The following is a 20,338-nucleotide window of genomic DNA, read 5'->3' as shown; positions in this document are numbered from 1 at the left end:
TTTTGTCAAATTTGTTGAAGGCTGTAGGTGTGTGGCTTTATTTCTGGGTTCTATATTCTGTTCCATTGGTATATTGTGTCTGTTTTTATAACAGTAGTATGCTGTTTTGGTTACTGTATCCTTGTAGCATATTTTGAAGTCCAGTAATGTGATGCCTCTGGCTTTGTTCTTTTTGCTTTGGCTATTCAGGCTCTTTTTTGAATGCATATGAATTTTAGAATAGTTTTTTTGTAATTCTGTGAAAAATTATGTTAGTAGTTTGATAGGAATAGTGTGGACTCTAAGATTGCTTTAAGCCATATGCTTTGCCCATGTTTTAATAGAGTTATTTAGTTTCTTACTATTGAGGTGTTTGAGTTCCTTATATATTTTGGATATTATAACCCCTTATCAGACGCATGGTTTAAACATATTTTCTCCCATTCTGTAGGTTGTCTATTCTGTTGATTGTCTCCTTGGCTGTGCAGGAGCTTTTTAGTTTGATATAATTTCAGTTGTCTATTTTTGCTTTTGTTAACTGTGCCTTTGAGGTCATATCCAAAAAATTCTTTCCCAGACCAGTGTTATAGAGCTTTCTTCCTATGTTTTCACATAGTAGTTTTACAATTTCAGGTATTACATTTGTATTTAATTCATTTTGAGTTGATCTTTGTAAATGGTGTGAGATAAGCATCTTATTTCATTCTTTTGCATGTTGTTGTCCAGTTTTCCTAGCACCATTTATTGATGAAAATATTCCTTCCACATTATGTGTTCTTGGCATCTTTGTCAAAAACCAATTGGCCATAAATGTGTGGATTTATTTCAGGGATCTCTATTTGTTCCATTGCTCTATGTGTTTATTGTTATGCCAGTACCATGCCATTTTGATTACTATAGCTTTGTAGATTTTGAAATCAGGTAGTGCGATGTTTCTATCTTTGTTCTTTTATTTTTATTTTTATTTATTTATTTTTTTTGAGACGGAGTCTGGCTCTGTCACCCAGGCTGGAGTGAAGTGGCGCGATCACGGCTCACTTCAAGTTCCGCCTCCCGGGTTCCCGCCATTCTCCTGCCTCAGCCTCCCGAGTAGCTGGGACGACAGGTGCCGCCATTACACCCGGCTAATTTTTGTAATTTTAGTAGAGACGGGGTTTCACCATATTGGTCAGGATGGTCTCGATCTCCTGACCGTGTGATCCGCCCACCTCGGCCTTCCAAAGTACTGGGATTACAGGCGTGACCCACCGCGCGCGGCCTCTATCTTTGTTCTTTTTGCTCAAGATTACTTTGACTATTTGGGGTTGTTTGTGATTCCACAGGAATTTTGGAATTTTTTTTATTTGTGTGAACAATGTTATTGGAATTTTGATAGGGATTATATTGAATCTGTAGACTGCTTTGGGTAATATGGACGTTTTAACAATATTGATTCTTTCCATTCATGAACACAGGATATCTTTTCATTTATTTGTGTCTTCTTCAATTTCTTTTATGAATGTTTATAGTTTTCAGTATACAGATCTTTCACTTCTTTGTTTAAATTTATTTCTAAGTATTTTATATCTCTATCTATTGTAAATGGAATTATTTTATTGATTTCTTTTTTGGACAGCTTGTTATCCGTAAATAGAAACCCAACTGATTTTTTAATGTTGATTTTGTATCCTGCAAATTTACTGAATTCATTTATTATTTCTAGCTGTATTTTGGTGAAGTCTTCAAGGGTTTTTGTGTATATAATCATATCACCTGAAAATAGTGACAGTTTAACTTACTCCTTTTTGATTCAGATTCCTTTTATTTCTTTGCCTTGCCTAATTGCTCTGGCTAGGGTTTCTATTGAGAGTGAGAATCCATGTTTTGTTCATGATTTTGGAGGAACAGCTTTCAACTCTTTACCATTGAGCATATTAGCTGTGGAATTATCGTATATGGCCTTTATTGTGTTGAGATATGTTCTTTCTATATGTAATTTTTTAGAGATTTTTATCATTAATAGATGTTAAATTTTGTCAAATACTTTTTCTGCATCTATTGAGATGATCAGATGATTTGCCTTTCATTTCATTAGTGTGGTATATCACAATTAATTATTTGAATATGTTTACTTTTGCATCCCGAGGATAAATATCACTTGACCGTGGTGAATGAGCCTTTCAATGTGCTGTTGAGTTCAGTTTGCTAGTATTTTGTTGAGGATTTTTGTATCTATGTTCATCGGGGATATTTTCTTTTCTTATAGTGGTCTTGTCTTGCTTTGATATCAGGGTAATGGTGGCCTCATAAAATTTGTTTGAAAGTATTCCTTCCTCTTCAGTTTTTGAAAGAGTTTGAGAAGGATTGGTATTAGGTTTTAAATGTTTGATAAAATTCAACAGTGAAGACTTTAGGGCCAGCCTTCTTTTTTTTCTTTTCTTTTCTTTCCTTTTTTTGATGGGAAACTATTACGATTTCAATCTTTTTACTCATTATTGGTCTGTTCAGATTTTCTGTTTCTTCATTATTCAGTCTTGGTAGGTTGTATGTATCTAGGAATGTATTCATTTCTTCTAGGTCATCCAGTTTGTTGATGTGTATTTGTTCATTCTAGTCTCTTAAGACCCTTTACATATCTGTACTATCGGTTGTATGTGTTCCGATATTTTGCCCATTTTTAATGTGTTATTTTCTCATCGAGTTTTGAGAGTTCTTTATATATTCTAGATAGAAGTCCTTTTAAGATATGTGATTCATAAATATTTTCTCCCGCATTTTCAAGAAGCAGACATTCTTAAGTGAAGTTCAGTTTATTTACTTGTTCTTTCATTTATTGTATTTTTGGTTTTGTATCTAAGAAATCATTGCCTAACTAGAGATCACAATCCTTTATTTCTGTTTTTTAAAAGAAATTTTATAGTTCCTGGTTTTGCATTTCTCTCTGTGATCCATTTTGAGTAATTTTTTAAATATAAGGTGTGAGGTATGGATAAATTTTGTTTATATCTTTTTGCATATGGATATCTGGTCATTCAAGCACTAGTTTTTAGAAAAGCTATCTTTTTTTGTCACCAAATTGCCTTTTTACCTTTGTCAGAAACTAATCCGTCATATATGTGTAGGACTATTTTTGTATCCTTTTTTAAAAAAAAGTGAAAATAAAAATAAAATTGCACTAGGAATACACAAGGAATTACATGAAGAATATGAGTATTTTATTGTAAAAATTATAAAAATATAGAAGTATATAATGATTAGAGTAAATGCTTTTATAGGCCTTACTGTGCCGAACATCACTCTAAATGCTTTAAATAGATTAACACATTTGCTCTACAACAATTCATGAGATAGGTACTGTTATTTTTTCCATTTTACAGATGGGAACACTGAGGGCACAAAGAGGTCATGTAACTTGCATGTGGTCATGTAGCTAGTAATTGTTGGAGCTGTGTTCTTAATCACTTTATTATTTTCCTTCACCTCTACCCTAATCCAATGCCTTATCTCAAATATGACAACTGTTCTTTATTTCATTTGCAACTTTATCTACCTATATAAAACACATGCAAAAGACATTTCATTTGTATTCATGTCTATTCTTTCTTCAGCACCACTCTCTCGATTACTGTAGTTTTATAGTAAGACTGTAAATGAAGTGTGTGAGTCCTACAACTTTGAAGAGAATATGTATTCTGATGTTTAGGTGTAGAGTTTTTTTTCTAAATGTCACTTAGTATAATTTAGTTGGTAGGGCTGTTCTATTGTTCTGTAATCCTTGATGAGAGTTTGTCTGTTTTTCCTATCAAGTGCTGAGACAGTGTATTGAAGTTTCCAAGTGTATTTATGGATTTTTTTATTTCTCCTTTTAGTTTTATAAGATTTTCTTTCATGTATTTTGAAACCCTGTTGTTAGGTGTACACATATTTATATTTATTTTGTTTTGCATAGTTGACCCCTTCATAATTAATGTCCCCCTTTATCCTTTTGCTAAAATTTACTCAGTCTGATATTAATAAGCTTTCTTATGGTGGGTTTGTGTAGTATCTCTTTTGCCAGGTTTGCACCAACCTAATATATCATTTTATTTATTTTATTTTATTTATGCCTATATATTTTATTTTATTTTATTTATGCCTATATATTTAAAATGAGTTTCTTGTACACAGCATACAGTTTGGTCTTGATTTTTTTGATCCAATCTGCTCTTTAAGTTTTAATTAGCAGTTTATAAGGTTTACATTTAATGTAATTTATGATTAGAATAAAAACCACCACATTGTTAGCTGTTTTATTTTTTAAATCTATTATTTTGATTTTGCTCCTTTGCAATCCATTCTTGAATATTTCATTTTAGTTCCATTATTTAATTATTATTGATTTTCCTATTAAAGAATTATTTTTGTCATTGCCCTAGGTTACATAATATGCGTCTTTGATCAGTCTATATTTAAATAATATTAGACTACCAGACATGTAGTATAAGGATTTAACAACAGTATTTCCCAGTTTCTTCCTTCCATCATTTGTGGTGTTGTTGTCATACATTTTATTTTTACACATGCTAGAAAACAATGCATTTTTAACTTTTTAAAATTTTGATATTTTTGCCTTAGTTACCTTTTAAAGCAATTTAAAATAAGGAAATCAATTTTATATTACTTTCATTTATTCTATTTCTTAAATGCTTTATTACTTTGTGTATATGTCATACCTTACCAAGGTTTTAAAAATAAATGTTAATATTTTTAACTATTTGCATTTACAACACACCAGTCTTTGACTTCTGTTGGCTCTGTTAAAAATTTGTCACCTTTAGATAGCTGGAAATGTGTTTTATTTTTATAATTCTTTGTGCTCACTTGGAATTTCAGGACCATGGGACTGAGTATATTATAAGAGGTCCTTTGTCCTAATCTTCAAAGTGTGACAAGTTTACTGATCTTAAGCTGTTTCTAGAAGTTCTCTTTCTGAAGTTGAAGTATAAGCCTGTTTAGTCTATATTTCTCTTTTATCTCTCTTTTATTCTTTTACTTCTCATGTGGTGTTTGGAGCATTTGGACCACATTGTCCTGCTTTTTAATGCTTTCTTATTAATAACCCTGTACATATATGAAAATAGTTATTGAGTGTATTCTTACCATCTCCTTTACATATTACCATCTCCTCTACACATTGAAAAGTAGGAGGGATGTCCCAGCTCCCTTGCCACATTGTGAAAGTGCAGACTATATAGAGTGCTAAACTTAAACCCTCTCCTTGAAGTCATATGGTTTGTTTTATTCCAGACATGTACCTTTAGGCAAGCTCTGGGATTCTGAAATTGGGTGGGTTTCCTTCAAAAACAACATTCATCTGAAGACCTAATTTATTTCAGAGCCTTCTCAGTGCAGTAGCCCTAGGTATGTTACTTGTATAGCAATAAGGCAGAAGGAAAAGAGCAAGCTAGAAAACCTAGAATTTTCTGAGCAAACTATATTCAATTGTGATTTTAAAAAAAGTACTGTTGACAGCTGGGGCTGGTCCTATAATAGAACTTATAATAAGCACTTGTCAGTTATGTGGGTTATTGTAAGAGACACTTATTTTCAAGCTTTCCTCTTTAATTCATGTCTAAAGCATAACATTTTCTTTTTGTCTTTTTCCCCCTCAAGGGGTGCTACATCCATTGTGTACAGATGCAAACAGAAGGGGACCCAGAAGCCTTATGCTCTCAAAGTGTTAAAGAAAACAGTAAGTTTATTTCATTATATAATGTCATCTCTAAGGGGCCTGTGACCTGGAGAAGGCAAGAACCTGATTTGAAGAACAAAGGGGCCAGAGAGCTGTGATGTGCAAATGACTCGTTTGACTCTTGATTATCGGAGGGCAACCCAAATATGTTGTCTGGTGGAAATTGCATGAGTCTTTGAAAGCAACTGGATCTCACATTAGATGTGGTTGTGGGGAGAAGTTTGTCAAGGAAAACCATTTAGAATTGGCAGGTAGAGCTTATTTTGTATATCAGGTATGTTCTTGGATATATATATATATATACACACACACACACACACAATATGATAATTTCAATATTTAAATATTAAAACAACTTTTTAATATTAGGAAAGCTTGCTATTGAAAAGAATTTGAAATAAAGCACAAATGTATTTGTTAAAGGAGTCATCAGATTCTAATTTGCCTTGATTTTCAAATGTTGCACTTCCTTCAGTAGAGAATAATTGAGCAAATGTTAATTTTTCTGGGACTGAACCTGCTCATCTGGAAGTTTGTACTTGGAAAAGGAAGGTTTTTATTTGGGGATTGCTTCTTTTGCCCTACATTCATAGGTAAGTTGAGAAGCAAAAGTGACTTAGGCTTATCTCTAATGAGTAAGAAACACAGTAGATAGGAGTTCAAAATATAAATGCCAACACCTGTATAATACTGTCTATACCCTCAGAGAGTATTTTGCCATTTTAATGCCCTGCTTTGATTTTGTGTTCTTATGCGGTTTCTACTCATAAAACCACAAAAAGACAAGATATTCTTTTATAGTACATTCCTTTTCAAATTTCGTGTGAACAAATATGTGAAATGTGTATATATATATGAAAACTTATATATATATATATATAAACCTATATATATATATATATGAAAACCCAGTTGTAAAGTATGCTGAGAAGTATCATAAATTTTTAAGTCAAATACATATTTAGGCCAAGGAATTTTTATTCCTCAAGGCAGCTCAAAATTACCAGCTGTTTATGTATTGTCTGGCACAGGGAAATTGTAGAATCTTGTATAATGAAGAGCATAATAGTACAAGGTTTTCAGCTAAATAGAAATAGAATGACATTTTAAACAATCTGTTAGAATTTAAAGTCATAGCAAAATAACAAAAACAGTTTAATGAAAGTCAGTAATAATTTGAATGGCTGTTGCTACTAATGAATTCTATATTCTGAATTTTCTGTGTGTTGTAGGCAATGATTTAAGTTATTCCAGAATGTAGAGGAATCTTATGATGGATAAGATTTGGAATTTTCCCTTAATTTAGTTTCTTACAGTCATAAAATCTATCTGAACTAAGGATTATTAAAACTTTTATGAAATGGAATTTCCTGTTAAATATCTACTTCTTTATGAAAGACTATGGCATGTTTTGGCAGTAGTCATACACAAGATGTTTTAGGACTTGTTTATACCATTTCTTGTTGGTTAAAAATTTGTCAGTAAAATGTGTGAAGGGCTACTTGTTTTTCATAGTTGAGGAAACTTTGAGAGGGAAGAGAAACATGAAAGTCTAGGAAATCAACACTTAGAAATTACAGGTGAATGCTCAACAATCCCCAAGGACAACAGGCTGGTTTAGGCCTGCCTTACAAGAGACCCTGAAGGAAGCCCTAAACATGGAAAGGAACAACCGGTACCAGCCATTGCAAAAACATGCCAAAATGTAAAGACCATCGAGGCTAGGAAGAAACTGCATCAACTAACGAGCAAAATAACCAGTTAATATCATAATGACAGGATCAAGTTCACACATAACAATATTAACCTTAAATGCAATGGACTAAATGCTCCAATTAAAAGACACAGACTGGCAAACTGGATCAAGAGTCAAGGCCCATCAGTCTGCTGTATTCAGGAGACCCATCTCACATGCAGAGACATACATAGGCTCAAAATAAAGGGATGGAGGAAGATCTACCAAGCAAATGGAGAACAAAAAAAAGCAGGGGTTGCAATCCTAGTCTCTGATAAAACAGACTTTAAACCATCAAAGATCAAAAGAGACAAAGAAGGCCATTACATCATGGTAAAGGGATCAATTCAACAGGAAGAGCTAACTCTCCTAAATATATATGCACCCAATACAGGAGCACCCAGATTCATAAAGCAAGTCCTTAGAGACCTACAAAGAGACTTAGACTCCCATACAATAATAATGGGAGACTTCAACACTCCACTGTCAACATTAGACAGATCAACGAGACAGAAAGTTAACAAGGATATCCAGGAATTGAACTCATCTCTGCACCAAGCGGACCTAATAGACATCTATAGAACTCTCCACCCCAAATCAACAGAATATACATTCTTCTCAGCACCACATCGCACTTATTCCAAAATTGACCACATAATTGGAAGTAAAGCACTCCTCAGCAAATGTACAAGAACAGAAATTATAACAAACTGTCTCTCAGACCACAGTGCAATCAAACTAGAACTCAGGACTAAGAAACTCAATCAAAACCGCTCAACTACATGGAAACTGAACAACCTGCTCCTGAATGACTACTGGGTACATAACGAAATGAAAGCAGAAATAAAGATGTTCTTTGAAACCAATGAGAACAAAGATACAACATACCAGATCTCTGGGACACATTTAAAGCAGTGTGTAGAGGGAAATTTATAGCACTAAATGCCCACAAGAGAAAGCAGGAGAGATCTAAAATTGACACTCTAACATCACAATTAAAAGAACTAGAGAGGCAAGAGCAAACACATTCAAAAGCTAGCAGAAGGCAAGAAATAACTAAGATCAGAGCAGAACTGAAGGAGATAGAGACACAAAAAACCCTCCAAAAAATCAATGAATCCAGGAGTTGGTTTTTTGAAAAGATAAACAAAATTGACAGACCGCTAGCTAGACTAATAAAGAAGAAAAGAGAGAAGAATCAAATAGACGCAATAAAAAATGATAAAGGGGATATCACCACCGACCTCACAGAAATACAAACAACCATCAGAGAATACTATAAATGCCTCTACGCAAATCAACTAGAAAATCTAGAAGAAATGGATAATTTCCTGGACACTTACACTCTCCCAAGACTAAACCATGAAGAAGTTGAATCCCTGAATAGACCAATAGCAGGCTCTGAAATTGAGGCAATAATTAATAGCCTACCCACCAAAAAAAGTCCAGGACCAGATGGATTCACAGCTGAATTCTACCAGAGGTACAAGGAGGAGCTGGTACCATTCCTTCTGAAATTATTTCAATCAATAGAAAAAGAGGGAATCCTCCCTAACTCTTTTTATGAGGCCAACATCATCCTGATACCAAAGCCTGGCAGAGACACAACAAAAAAAGAGAATTTTAGACCAATATCCCTGATGAACATCGATGCAAAAATCCTCAATAAAATACTGGCAAACCGGATTCAGCAGCACATCAAAAAGCTTATCCACCATGATCAAGTGGGCTTCATCCCTGGGATGCAAGGCTGGTTCAACATTCGCAAATCAATAAACGTAATCCAGCATATAAACAGAACCAAAGACAAGAACCACATATTATCTCAATAGATGCAGAAAAGGCTTTTGACAAAATTCAACAGCCCTTTATGCTAAAAACGCTCAATAAATTGGTATTGATGGAACGTACCTCAAAATAATAAGAGCTATTTATGACAAACCCACAGCTAATATCATACTGAATGGGCAAAAACTGGAAAAATTCCCTTTGAAAACTGGCCCAAGACAGGGATGCCCTCTCTCACCACTCCTATTCAACATAGTGTTGGAAGTTCTGGCTAGGGCAATCAGGCAAGAGAAAGAAATCAAGGGTATCCAGTTAGGAAAAGAAGAAGTCAAATTGTCCCTGTTTGCAGATGACATGATTGTATATTTAGAAAACCCCATTGTCTCAGCCCAAAATCTCCTTAAGCTGATAAGCAACTTCAGCAAAGTCTCAGGATACAAAATTAATGTGCAAAAATCACAAGCATTCTTATACACCAGTAACAGACAAGCAGAGAGCCAAATCAGGAATGAACTTCCATTCACAATTGCTTCAAAGAGAATAAAATACCTAGGAATCCAGCTTACAAGGGATGTAAAGGACCTCTTCAAGGAGAACTACAAACCACTGCTCAGTGAAATCAAAGAGGACACAAACAAATGGAAGAACATACCATGCTCATGGATAGGAAGAATCAATATCGTGAAAATGGCCATACTGCCCAAGGTGATTTATAGATTCAATGCCATCCCCATCAAGCTACCAATGACTTTCTTCACAGAATTGGAAAAAACTGCTTTAAAGTTCATATGGAACCAAAAAAGAGCCCGCATTGCCAAGACAATCCTAAGTCAAAAGGACAAAGCTGGAGGCGTCACGCTACCTGACTTCAAACTATACTACAAGGCTACAGTAACCAAAACAGCATGGTACTGGTACCACAACAGAGATATAGACCAATGGAACAGAACAGAGTCCTCAGAAATAATACCACACATCTACAGCCATCTGATCTTTGACAAACCTGAGAGAAACAAGAAATGGGGAAAGGATTCCCTATTTAATAAATGGTGCTGGGAAAATTGGCTAGCCATAAGTAGAAAGCTGAAACTGGATCCTTTCCTTACCCCTTATACGAAAATTAATTCAAGATGGATTAGAGACTTAAATGTTAGACCTAATACCATAAAAACCCTAGAAGAAAATCTAGGTAGTACCATTCAGGACATAGGCATGGGCAAGGACTTCATGTCTAAAACACCAAAAGCAACGGCAGCAAAAGCAAAAATTGACACATGGGATCTAATTAAACTAAAGAGCTTTTGCACAGCTAAAGAAACTACCATCAGAGTGAACAGGCAACCTACAGAATGGGAAAAAATTTTTGCAACCTACTCATCTGACAAAGGGCTAATATCCAGAATCTACAAAGAACTCAAACAAATATACAAGAAAAAAACAAACAACCCCATCAAAAAGTGGGGAAAGGATATGAACAGACATTTCTCAAAAGAAGACATCCATACAGCCAACAGACACATGAAAAAATGCTCATCATCACTCGCCATCAGAGAAATGCAAATCAAAACTACAATGAGATACCATCTCACACCAGTCAGAATGGCAATCATTAAGAAGTCAGGAAACAACAGGTGTTGGAGAGGATGTGGAGAAATAGGAACACTTTTACACTGTTGGTGGGATTGTAAACTAGTTCAACCATTATGGAAAACAGTATGGCGATTCCTCAAGGATCTAGAACTAGATGTACCATATGACCCAGCCATCCCACTACTGGGTATATACCCAAAGGATTATAAATTACTCTACTACAAAGACACATGCACACGTATGTTTATTGCGGCACTATTCACAATAGCAAAGACTTGGAATCAACCCAAATGTCCATCTGTGACAGACTGGATTAAGAAAATGTGGCACATATACACCATGGAATACTATGCAGCCATAAAAAAGGATGAGTTTGCATCCTTTGTAGGGACATGGATGCAGCTGGAAACCATCATTCTTAGCAAACTATCACAAGAAGAGAAAACCAAACACCGCATGTTCTCACTCATAGGTGGGAACTGAACAATGAGATCACTTGGACTCGGGAAGGGGAACATCACACACTGGGGCCTATCATGGGGAGGGGGGAGGAGGGAGGGATTGCATTGGGGAGTTATACATGATATAAAAGTCATGCACATGTACCCTAGAACTTAAAGTATAATAAAAAAAAATAATAATAAAAAAAAAAATAAAAAATAAAGATCATTGGCTTATGTCAAAAGTCTTTGGATAAATTGGAGTAAGAGGTCAGTGAAGCCATTTGGTGGGTTCATGATGTATATTAACGTTGGGCAAGTAAAGCTCTGGTTCGTCCTTATTGTCTTCTCGCTGTTGTGAAAACATCTCCCTCAGAAGACAAGCAGGAAGAGCATGAGAATGAGAATGAAGTGTCAGATGGGACTGCAGAGTGGTGCTGTAAGGCAGATGTTGTCAAACAGTTACTGCTGTACCAAATGGAATGAGAGAAAATGCCCTGGAGAAACCTCAGCTTTGAATGTGAATTAGATAGAATCCCCAGTATTGTCTCCTAGGATAAATCATGCACAGAGATGTGTAAACGAGAGAAATAGCAGACAAAACCTCAAAGAGCAGTTGCCTCTAGCATTTCATTCCATATAGGTCATGGAGACTGAAACTGCCTTGTCTGAAGGAAATGAATGAAGCGTAAGAATCTATTTATAGAGGAAAAGTGATGTAGTGAAAATGTTTTCTTAGATAATTCAGCCAAGGGATCTGCTCCTGAGGAAAAAAAGCGGGGGTTCAGAAAACTTGAATTATTTTTGTAATCTATTAGGCTCACAAAATTGCTTTCATTAATGCAATTTTTTACTTATTTTTTGGCCTTCAAAAATGACAATTTTATGTGGTCCAACTAACCACTTTGGGACTACTGTATTACTTCAGTGGATGGTATGGATGGTTCCTTCAGTCCTCATTTTATGATTAGACCTAAGCCTTGAAACTTTGTCTGTCTGTCTGTCTGTCTGTCTGTCTATCTATCTATGTATCTATGTATGTGTGTATCTATCTATCTATCTATCTATCTATCTATCTATCTATCTATCATCTATCGATTTCCATCCATCTTGGTTTTCTAGGGCTAGTCCAACAAATTGCCACAAACTAGATGACTGAAAAGAACATAAATTTATTCTCTTACAATTGTGGAGGCTGGAAGTCCAAAATCAAAGAGCTAGCAGGGTTGGTTCCTTCTTAGGGCTCTGAGGGAAGATCTGTTCCATGCCTCTCTCCTGGCTTCTGGTGACAGCCAGAAATCTGTGGCATTCCTTGATTTGTAGATCATCATTCTAATATCTGCCTCCAATTGTTACTAAACCAAACTTGAGTCAGCTCACCCAGTGTGCAAAACAAACACACACACACACACACACACACACACACACACACACCCCAGGACTTGCAGTGAGAGAAAGTGAGCCATTTATTGCTGGATGACAAGCAAGGAGAATCAGGCAACTCACACTTAAGACCCAAACTTCCCAATGGCTTATGAGTAAGGGCACACTATAAAAGGTAGGGGTACATTTCAGGCAAAGAGAAGTAACAGGCAAAATCATAAATCAATATATGGAGGTTATAGATTGGTTTGGTCCAAGGAGGTGGGAGTATCTTTAAGTAGAGGCTAACAAACAGGTGGATTCTGAGACTCTTTGATTTACAGTTGGTTAAGGAAGCAACATTTTGTCTAAAAACTTGGGGTCAGAAGAAAGGAGTGTTAAGTTCTAGCCTTTGGGTATGACTCTCTATAGGCTTTCAAGGAAGAAGTTTAGAATAAGGACAGTACTCAGCATTCACTTCTTAGTTCCGCCTTATCTGAGGTCTACATGACAGTGGTTGGCATTTTTCATCTGGTGAGGGTCAAGATTTCTGAATAGCAACTCAAGGATATGAGATGCTATCTTTAGTTTCTATAAGGAACCAAACATCTTGTGACTCTTAACTTACTTGAATGAATATTGTTTAAGCTATTATTACCTTTTAAATTAGTGGATTATTTATATTTACTTTTTAAATTGCTGGTTGCAGGGCTAGCTAGATGCCGAAATCTCCCTAAAAGGAACTCAAAATTTTTCTTTAACTCCATGCTGGGGGGCTAGGGGAGACTGGCAGTCCCCTAAGAGGGATCTCTGCTCCCGCTCACAATGTCACATGGCAGTCTTCTCCCTGTGTGTCTTTATATCATCTTACCTCTATGCACGTCCCTGTCCAAATTTCTCTCTTCTTATAAAAACACCAGTCCTCTTGGATTAGGGACCCACCCTACTCCAGTATAACCTAATCTTAATTAAACTAATTGTATCTGCAACAACACGATTTCCAAATTAGGTCACATTCTGAGGTACTGGGAGTTAGGATAATGCCTCTTTTGAGGGAGATTTAATTCTACCTATTTATAAGGGAGGATCTCTAAGATGAATTTTAAAATATTCCATTCAATATTTTATTATAATTTAATGTATAAATATTTTTAAGTCTGAGAAAGATTTCCTCCGACTGTCTCAGACTTAAAGTGAGAGACTTTTAAAAGTCTATTTTACAGTTAAATTTTTGATAACATGAATCTTCTTTCTCAGGATCTGTCTAAACACTATTCCTTGCAAGTTTACCCAAATTCCACTTTGTGGCAATATCAAGGTCTTCTCTCATAGCTTAATAAAATAATTAGGAAAAATTTAGTTTACACTAGCAAAAAGAGATGTATTTTTCCATAAAAACCCTGAACATCAATGAGATTTCATTAAGTACTCAAATATCTGGGTTTTAATAGATGAATGTTCTGACTTATCCATAGGAATACAGACTAAGGCACCAGCTCTTATGGTGGTCGGGTGCAGGACAGAGTCAACACTGACAATTAACATAAAGTGAATTGTCATGTTTAGACAACTAGATATTAAGGTTGGCTTAATATCTAGTCTTAATATCTAGTTTTAATATCTGTCTTAATATCATTGTGATAAATTAACAGGTAATTATAATATGAGACATTTTAAGTTAATATATATTTTATAAATGGGTATAGCATCGTGTGTTTAATATATAGAGAGCTACATTTCAAAGAACTGGAATGCATTAATTTACATATCAGCCAGCATCATAAAATCTGCAATTTACTTTCAAATAGTTCAACAACAACAACAAAAATTGTATGTGTATGTGCAGGTTAGGGCAGAGAGGAAAATCAAATATGGCAAAAATAAACAATTACTGTAGTATATTAGCATTCATTCTGGTATTTCAATGTTTCAGATATATGAGCATTCTCATAATGAGAAGTCTGTGGAAAAACATAATTCAACGTTGAGATCCTGTTCGCATAATTGAACACTTCTTCTGGCTATTCAGAAAGCATTTTAAGATTTTGCACTCTCTCAATGTTATGACAAACATCAGTGACTCACTGTTATAAATGTATTGAGGAGCCAGAAAACAGAAAATGATAATTGAACCAACTTTTTATTGTATTGAAAAAACCCTGGATATTTCCTGCAACAATATCTGTTTGTCTGATTGTGTCATTAATGGGGATAAGGCTTTCATGGTGTTAACTATAAACGAGAGGAAAATGGATTGAAGTGCCTTTTTGGTTGTTTGTTTCTTTTTTCCACTTAGTATTAGTGACTCTTGTACTGAAGAAGTCATCATTTCCCTAGACATGACATTCATCCTCTCCTCTGGTGGGGATGGCCTAAGTGCAATTTTTGTTCCCCATACAGACTACGTTATCTTGTATATATTGTCTACTTTGCTTGTGATTATCAGTGGAAATTTAACTTTGAACTTTGTAAATCATGAATCAAGGGTGAAGGAAACAAAGCTAACTTTTTTCTTTCATGCATCAGCTCTTCAGTATATCCACTGTATGTGATATTTGAAGTAGAGTAGAAAGATTTTATTAAGTTACCTTGAGTCTTTAAAGGATTTTGACAGACATGGCTAGTGGGGATAACCAGTGTGTTAACAAGATGTAATCTTTTTATTGATGTTAAATGATGAACTTAAAACTGTGAAAGGAAAAAAATAAATGTGAGAAAGTGTCAAAATTTGAACAAATTAAGCAGATGGAAACTTCAACCTGGACTGAATTTTGCTGAGTTAAATGGAATCCCAGCTTTTGAACAATGACATCATGATGACTATGGAGTCTCTATTTCAGGAGTAATTCACATGAATTATAGTTTACCTTTCTTCCTTAGGAATACATACCTCAGAGTGTATCTAAATGACCACATGTCAGACTATAAATGTGACCTATTTTCAAGGAGAACTGATTGAGATTTAAGAAAATTATGCTCCACTAATAATTTATAGTATCTCTAGAATTTTGGAAACAGATATTTGAACTTCAGAATTCAGATGAAGTTTCTAACTGTGTAGCTCAACTCTTGGAAAAGCTTGTATTAATCTAACTGTAAAATACATACCTCTCATTGAAATACGTAGTATTGAGTCTGATATCTAATCTCAGTGTGTAAAAATCATAATTTCTAGGTATTCTGACTCCTTAAAAATTGCTATGTAGTAGTGGGGTGATGTTGTGGTCTGTGGTGCCAGGCAGACTGAGTTTAGGATCACTTCTGCCGCTTACTAATTGTATGACTTTACAAGTTATAGAACATCTGTCAATCTGTTTCTTCATCTTTAAAATTAGTTTAAGAGCATCTAGGTCAGAGTATCCTACTAAAGATTAAAATAAATATTTCCCAGCACATAGGAAGCATGTAATACATGATGAACATTATTGTTATTCATTGGAATGAGTTCACACAGATATTTCATAAGAGTACCAGTTTGTTCTATGTAATTTTAATGTTCTCATTAGCTTGATTTAAAGTCAAACAGTAAGTAGCACAGATGATTTTTATGCACTTCTGTATGAACAAAATTAACTATGTTTGTTTTGGAGTACTTTTGAAATTACTGCTAAAAATTGATACATATTCTTTTGTTACTATCAATAAAATGTAATGTGGCACACAATAAGGATTTCTGATCCTGTGACCTTCTGCTTAGGTAAATCTCGGATGCCTATAATATCTAGATTTAAAACACTTTCAACCCTAAGCTCTTTTCTGTATGATTCTTACCTTGGAGCAGTGTGCCTAGATCCATAATAGAAAAAGCAGTTCCAGGTCTAATTTTTGCATGTTTTAGTTATTATAATACCAGTAAGGTTCTGGAAAGGTTTTGCTTGAGTAATTTAATGAACATTCACCTAGCAAATGTCTCAAAATTCTACAAAATTTTCCGTAAATGTTGGTTTGATTTTTTTTTAATTCTCTTCTCAATTGAAGAACCACACATTGTGATTTGTTAATCATTCTGTGAGTTGGTTTTTAGCTTTCATTTACTTGTCCTTACATTCTTATGAGTTAACATTTGAGTATATAACTATGATGTTGCAGGGGAATCTGAAGATTAAGTTACAGAATACATAGGCTTTGTTCCGGTTTCTTGGTAGATGAATCTCCAGGATGTCTCCATTGGAGATTTTCGGATTTCTCAGTTTTAAACTGGGGATAACACCATTTATACCGCTGGGTAAACTGAGGATTACCTGAAGTTTTATATCTTTATATCTATGCTCATTTGTATTGCCTGGCATGTATTAGGCATTCTTCAAATGTGGGCTGTGTTCTCTGTTCTAGTCTTCTTTTTCTTTTTAACTTTTAAATCTCATGTCACCTTCCCCAGAAGATTTCTTTAGGAAGAATTTACTACGTTTATATAGAGAACTATGTTTGAGTCTAGATGTATTGTATTAATTGGCCAAGTGATGGGCACTGACCAATTGACAGACATTAGCTCCTACATCCACCAGTCTTTTTACACACAGATACACATGTGTGCATATCTCTTTACAAGGAAACAAGCAACTTGGAATTTTCTTTTTCTTTCTTTTTTTTTTTTTTCTTTTTTTTTTTTTTTTTTTGAGACGGAGTTTTGCTTTTGTTGTCTAGGCTGGAGTGCGATGGTACCATCTTGGCTCACTGCAACCTCTGCCTCCTGGGCTCAAGTGATTCTCCTGCCTCAGCCTCCTGAATAGCTGGGATTACAAGTGCACACCACCATGCCTGGCTAATTTTTGTATTTTTTTTTTTTTTAAGTAGAGACGGGGTTTCACCATGTCAACCAGGCTGGTGGCTGGTCTCGAACTCCTGACCTCAGGTGATCTGCCTGCCTTGGGCTCCTAAAGTGCTGGGATTATAGGCATGAGCCACCGCGCCCAGCCACAACTTGGAATTTTAAATCACTTTATGATTTTAAAATGGTACTCATAAAAATAATATGTCATACTTTGTGAGGTAGGTACTATCACTATTTTATAGATGCATCTCCAAGAGATTGAATAATATAAACTTGGTGGCTTATACAATAGAAATTTAGTTTTCACAGTTCTGGAGGCTGATATGTTCAAGGTCAAGGTGACAGCAGATTTGGTGTGTGGTGAGGACACTCTTCTTGGTTTACAAAAGACTGTCTTCTCACTCTGAGTTCAAATTCAGAAGATGCGGGGAGGAAGCAAACTTTCTTTTGTCGCTTCATAAAAGGGCACTAATTCTATCATGAGGGCTCCACCCTCATGATCTAATTACTTCCCCAAGACCCATCTCCAAATGCTATCACATTGGAGATTTAGGCTTCAGTGTGAATTTTGAGGGGACACAAATACTTAGTCCATAGTATTCACCAACTTCCCAAATGTTGACAGCTTTAATGATATAAAGCATGTAGAAATCAATGAAGAAAAGCACCAAAGCCCTAATAAAAACTTAAAATAGCTATTATTTATAGAATGTTTATAATGTGCTAGAGACTGGTGGATTCTCAGTTTCAAGGTGAGAAAACTAAGGTCAGTATCTTGTTCAAACTTATGCTGTTCACAAATGGCAAAATATTTGGAAAGATACTTTTTAGAAAAAATTAAAATGATAATCTTTTATAGCCATTAACAATAGAAATAATCTTAAATTAATAAGACAATACTTTTTACTACTATCTTAGTTTGTTTTGTGCTGCTATAACATAACATCACAGACTGAATAATTTATAATGAACACAAATTTACTGGCTCAGTTCTGGAGGAGGCTGAGAAGTCCAAAATCAAGGGACCAGCATGTGGTGGGGGCCTTCTTTCTGTGTCATCTCATGGCAGAATAGCAAAGAGAGAGAGAGAGAGAGAGAGAGAGAGAGGGAAGGAGGAAGAGAGAGAGAGAAGGAGGGTACCAAACACGTGCTTTTATAAGGAAACTGCTCTTGAAATAACAGCATTAATCCATTCGTGGGAATAGTGCACCATCATCCAAACACCTCCCTTTAGGCCCCACCTTTCAACGCCACAGAACTGAGTATTGTGTTTCCAACACATGAGCTTTGGGGAACACAGACAAACCATACCACCACTAACTAAACAAAGAATAAAAAATAATAACATTTAGCTTTGCCCAGGATTTGGGAAAAGGATTCCCTCACATTCTGTGGATGGGAGTGCGAAATTGACACAGACTTTGTGAAATCGTTCCCCATTCCTCATTTTGCATCACCTACTATAGGAAATGGTTTCTCAGTGATAAGGGTGGGTGTGGTTGGAGGTAATGCTCAGAGTACAAGGTTTATAGAAAGCCAAGTACTTAGAGAATCTGAAATGGTAGTAACTACAATATATTGAGCAATTACTGTGTGCCAGGAACTTTGCATACATTATTGCAATAAAAATGTGTTGCATGCAAAAATAAATAATCTCATGTTTCCTCACATGGTCTTTGTAAGGTCAGCCTTGGTTTCTGAGGCTCAGAGAGGCTAGCTGCCCACAACCATCGAGATAGTAAATACAAAGCAAGGTTCTGGAAATGAATTTGTCTGATTTCACTTTTTTTTTTCTGTCTCACTAAGTGAAAACTACATATATTAATGTGTGACTGTTTGAGGTCCTTGTTATATGGATATTATTATCATCCTCCAAGGAAAGTAGCTAGGTGTGTTAAAGAATAAAGAAGGAAAAATAAACTTAGGAAAACATACCTGTAAACATTTTGGGCAGCATTTAAATGAGAATTCTTGGTAGAAGTAAACTTGTCTCTATTTGTAGATTATATTTTTTAAATATAGAAAACTCCAAAGAGTACACAAACTATATAAGAACTAATAAATCATTTCAGTAAAGTTTCAGAATATATAAATGAGGTACCAAAATAAGTTACATTTCTGTACACTAACAAAGTATCTGAAAAAGAAATTAAGAAGATAATCTCTTTTATAACAGCATCAAAAATTTAAAATGCTTAGGAATAAATGTAACTAAGGGGTGAAAGAGCTGAACTCTAAAAACTATAAAACATTGATGAAAGAAATTGAAAGCACAGAAATAAATGGAAAGGTTAGTTCATGGAGTGAAAGAATTAATATTGACAAAATGTCAATACCACCCAAAGTGATCTACAGATTCAATGCAATCTCTATCAAAATTCCAGTGAATCCAAAGGAAATAAGGTCAATACATTAAAAAGGTATTTGCACTCTCATATTCATTACAGCATTATTCACAACAGCTAAGATGAGGAAGCAGCTTTTGTCTGTCAATAGATGAATGAGAAAATGTGGTATGGATAATGGAATATTATTCAACCTTAGGAAGGAAAAAATAATCCTGCCAATTGTGACAACATGAATGATCTTGGAGGACACTATGCTAAGTGAAATATGCCAGACACAAAGTCAAATACTGCATGATCTCACATATATGTGTAATTTAAAAAGTTGAACTTAGAGACAGTAGAAAGATGATTATCAGGGGCTGAGTGCAGGAGGAAATGGAGGTATGTAGGTCAAAGGGAACAAACTTTCAGTTATGTAAAATGAATAATTTCTACAGATCAAATGTATAGCATGGGAAGTATAATTAATAACACTCTGTTGGTATACTTGAAATTTTCTAGGAGTAAATGTTAAATGTTCTCACCACAAAAAAATAACTATGTGAGGTGGTGGATTTGTTAATTAGCTTGATTGTGGTAATCATTCTGCAATGTGTACATCAGAAAATCACATTG

General features: G+C 35.0%; 1 protein-coding gene across 1 annotated transcript in view; it reads left to right on the top strand.

Moving 5' to 3' along the window:
• CAMK4 (calcium/calmodulin dependent protein kinase IV) overlaps positions 1-20,338 on the top strand; it is a 273,748-nt gene that overhangs the window by 118,306 nt on the left and 135,104 nt on the right. The window contains exon 2 of the mRNA XM_033178946.1: positions 5,611-5,689. Coding sequence (XP_033034837.1) covers positions 5,611-5,689 — 79 coding nt within the window. The remainder of the gene's footprint in view (positions 1-5,610; positions 5,690-20,338) is intronic.

This window comes from Trachypithecus francoisi, unplaced genomic scaffold, assembly GCF_009764315.1.
Source record: "Trachypithecus francoisi isolate TF-2019V2 unplaced genomic scaffold, Tfra_2.0 Lachesis_group2, whole genome shotgun sequence".
Taxonomy (NCBI): Eukaryota; Metazoa; Chordata; class Mammalia; order Primates; family Cercopithecidae; genus Trachypithecus; species Trachypithecus francoisi.
The sequence above is the reverse complement of the archived record's forward strand: the minus strand, read 5'-3'. Positions and strand labels throughout refer to the sequence as shown.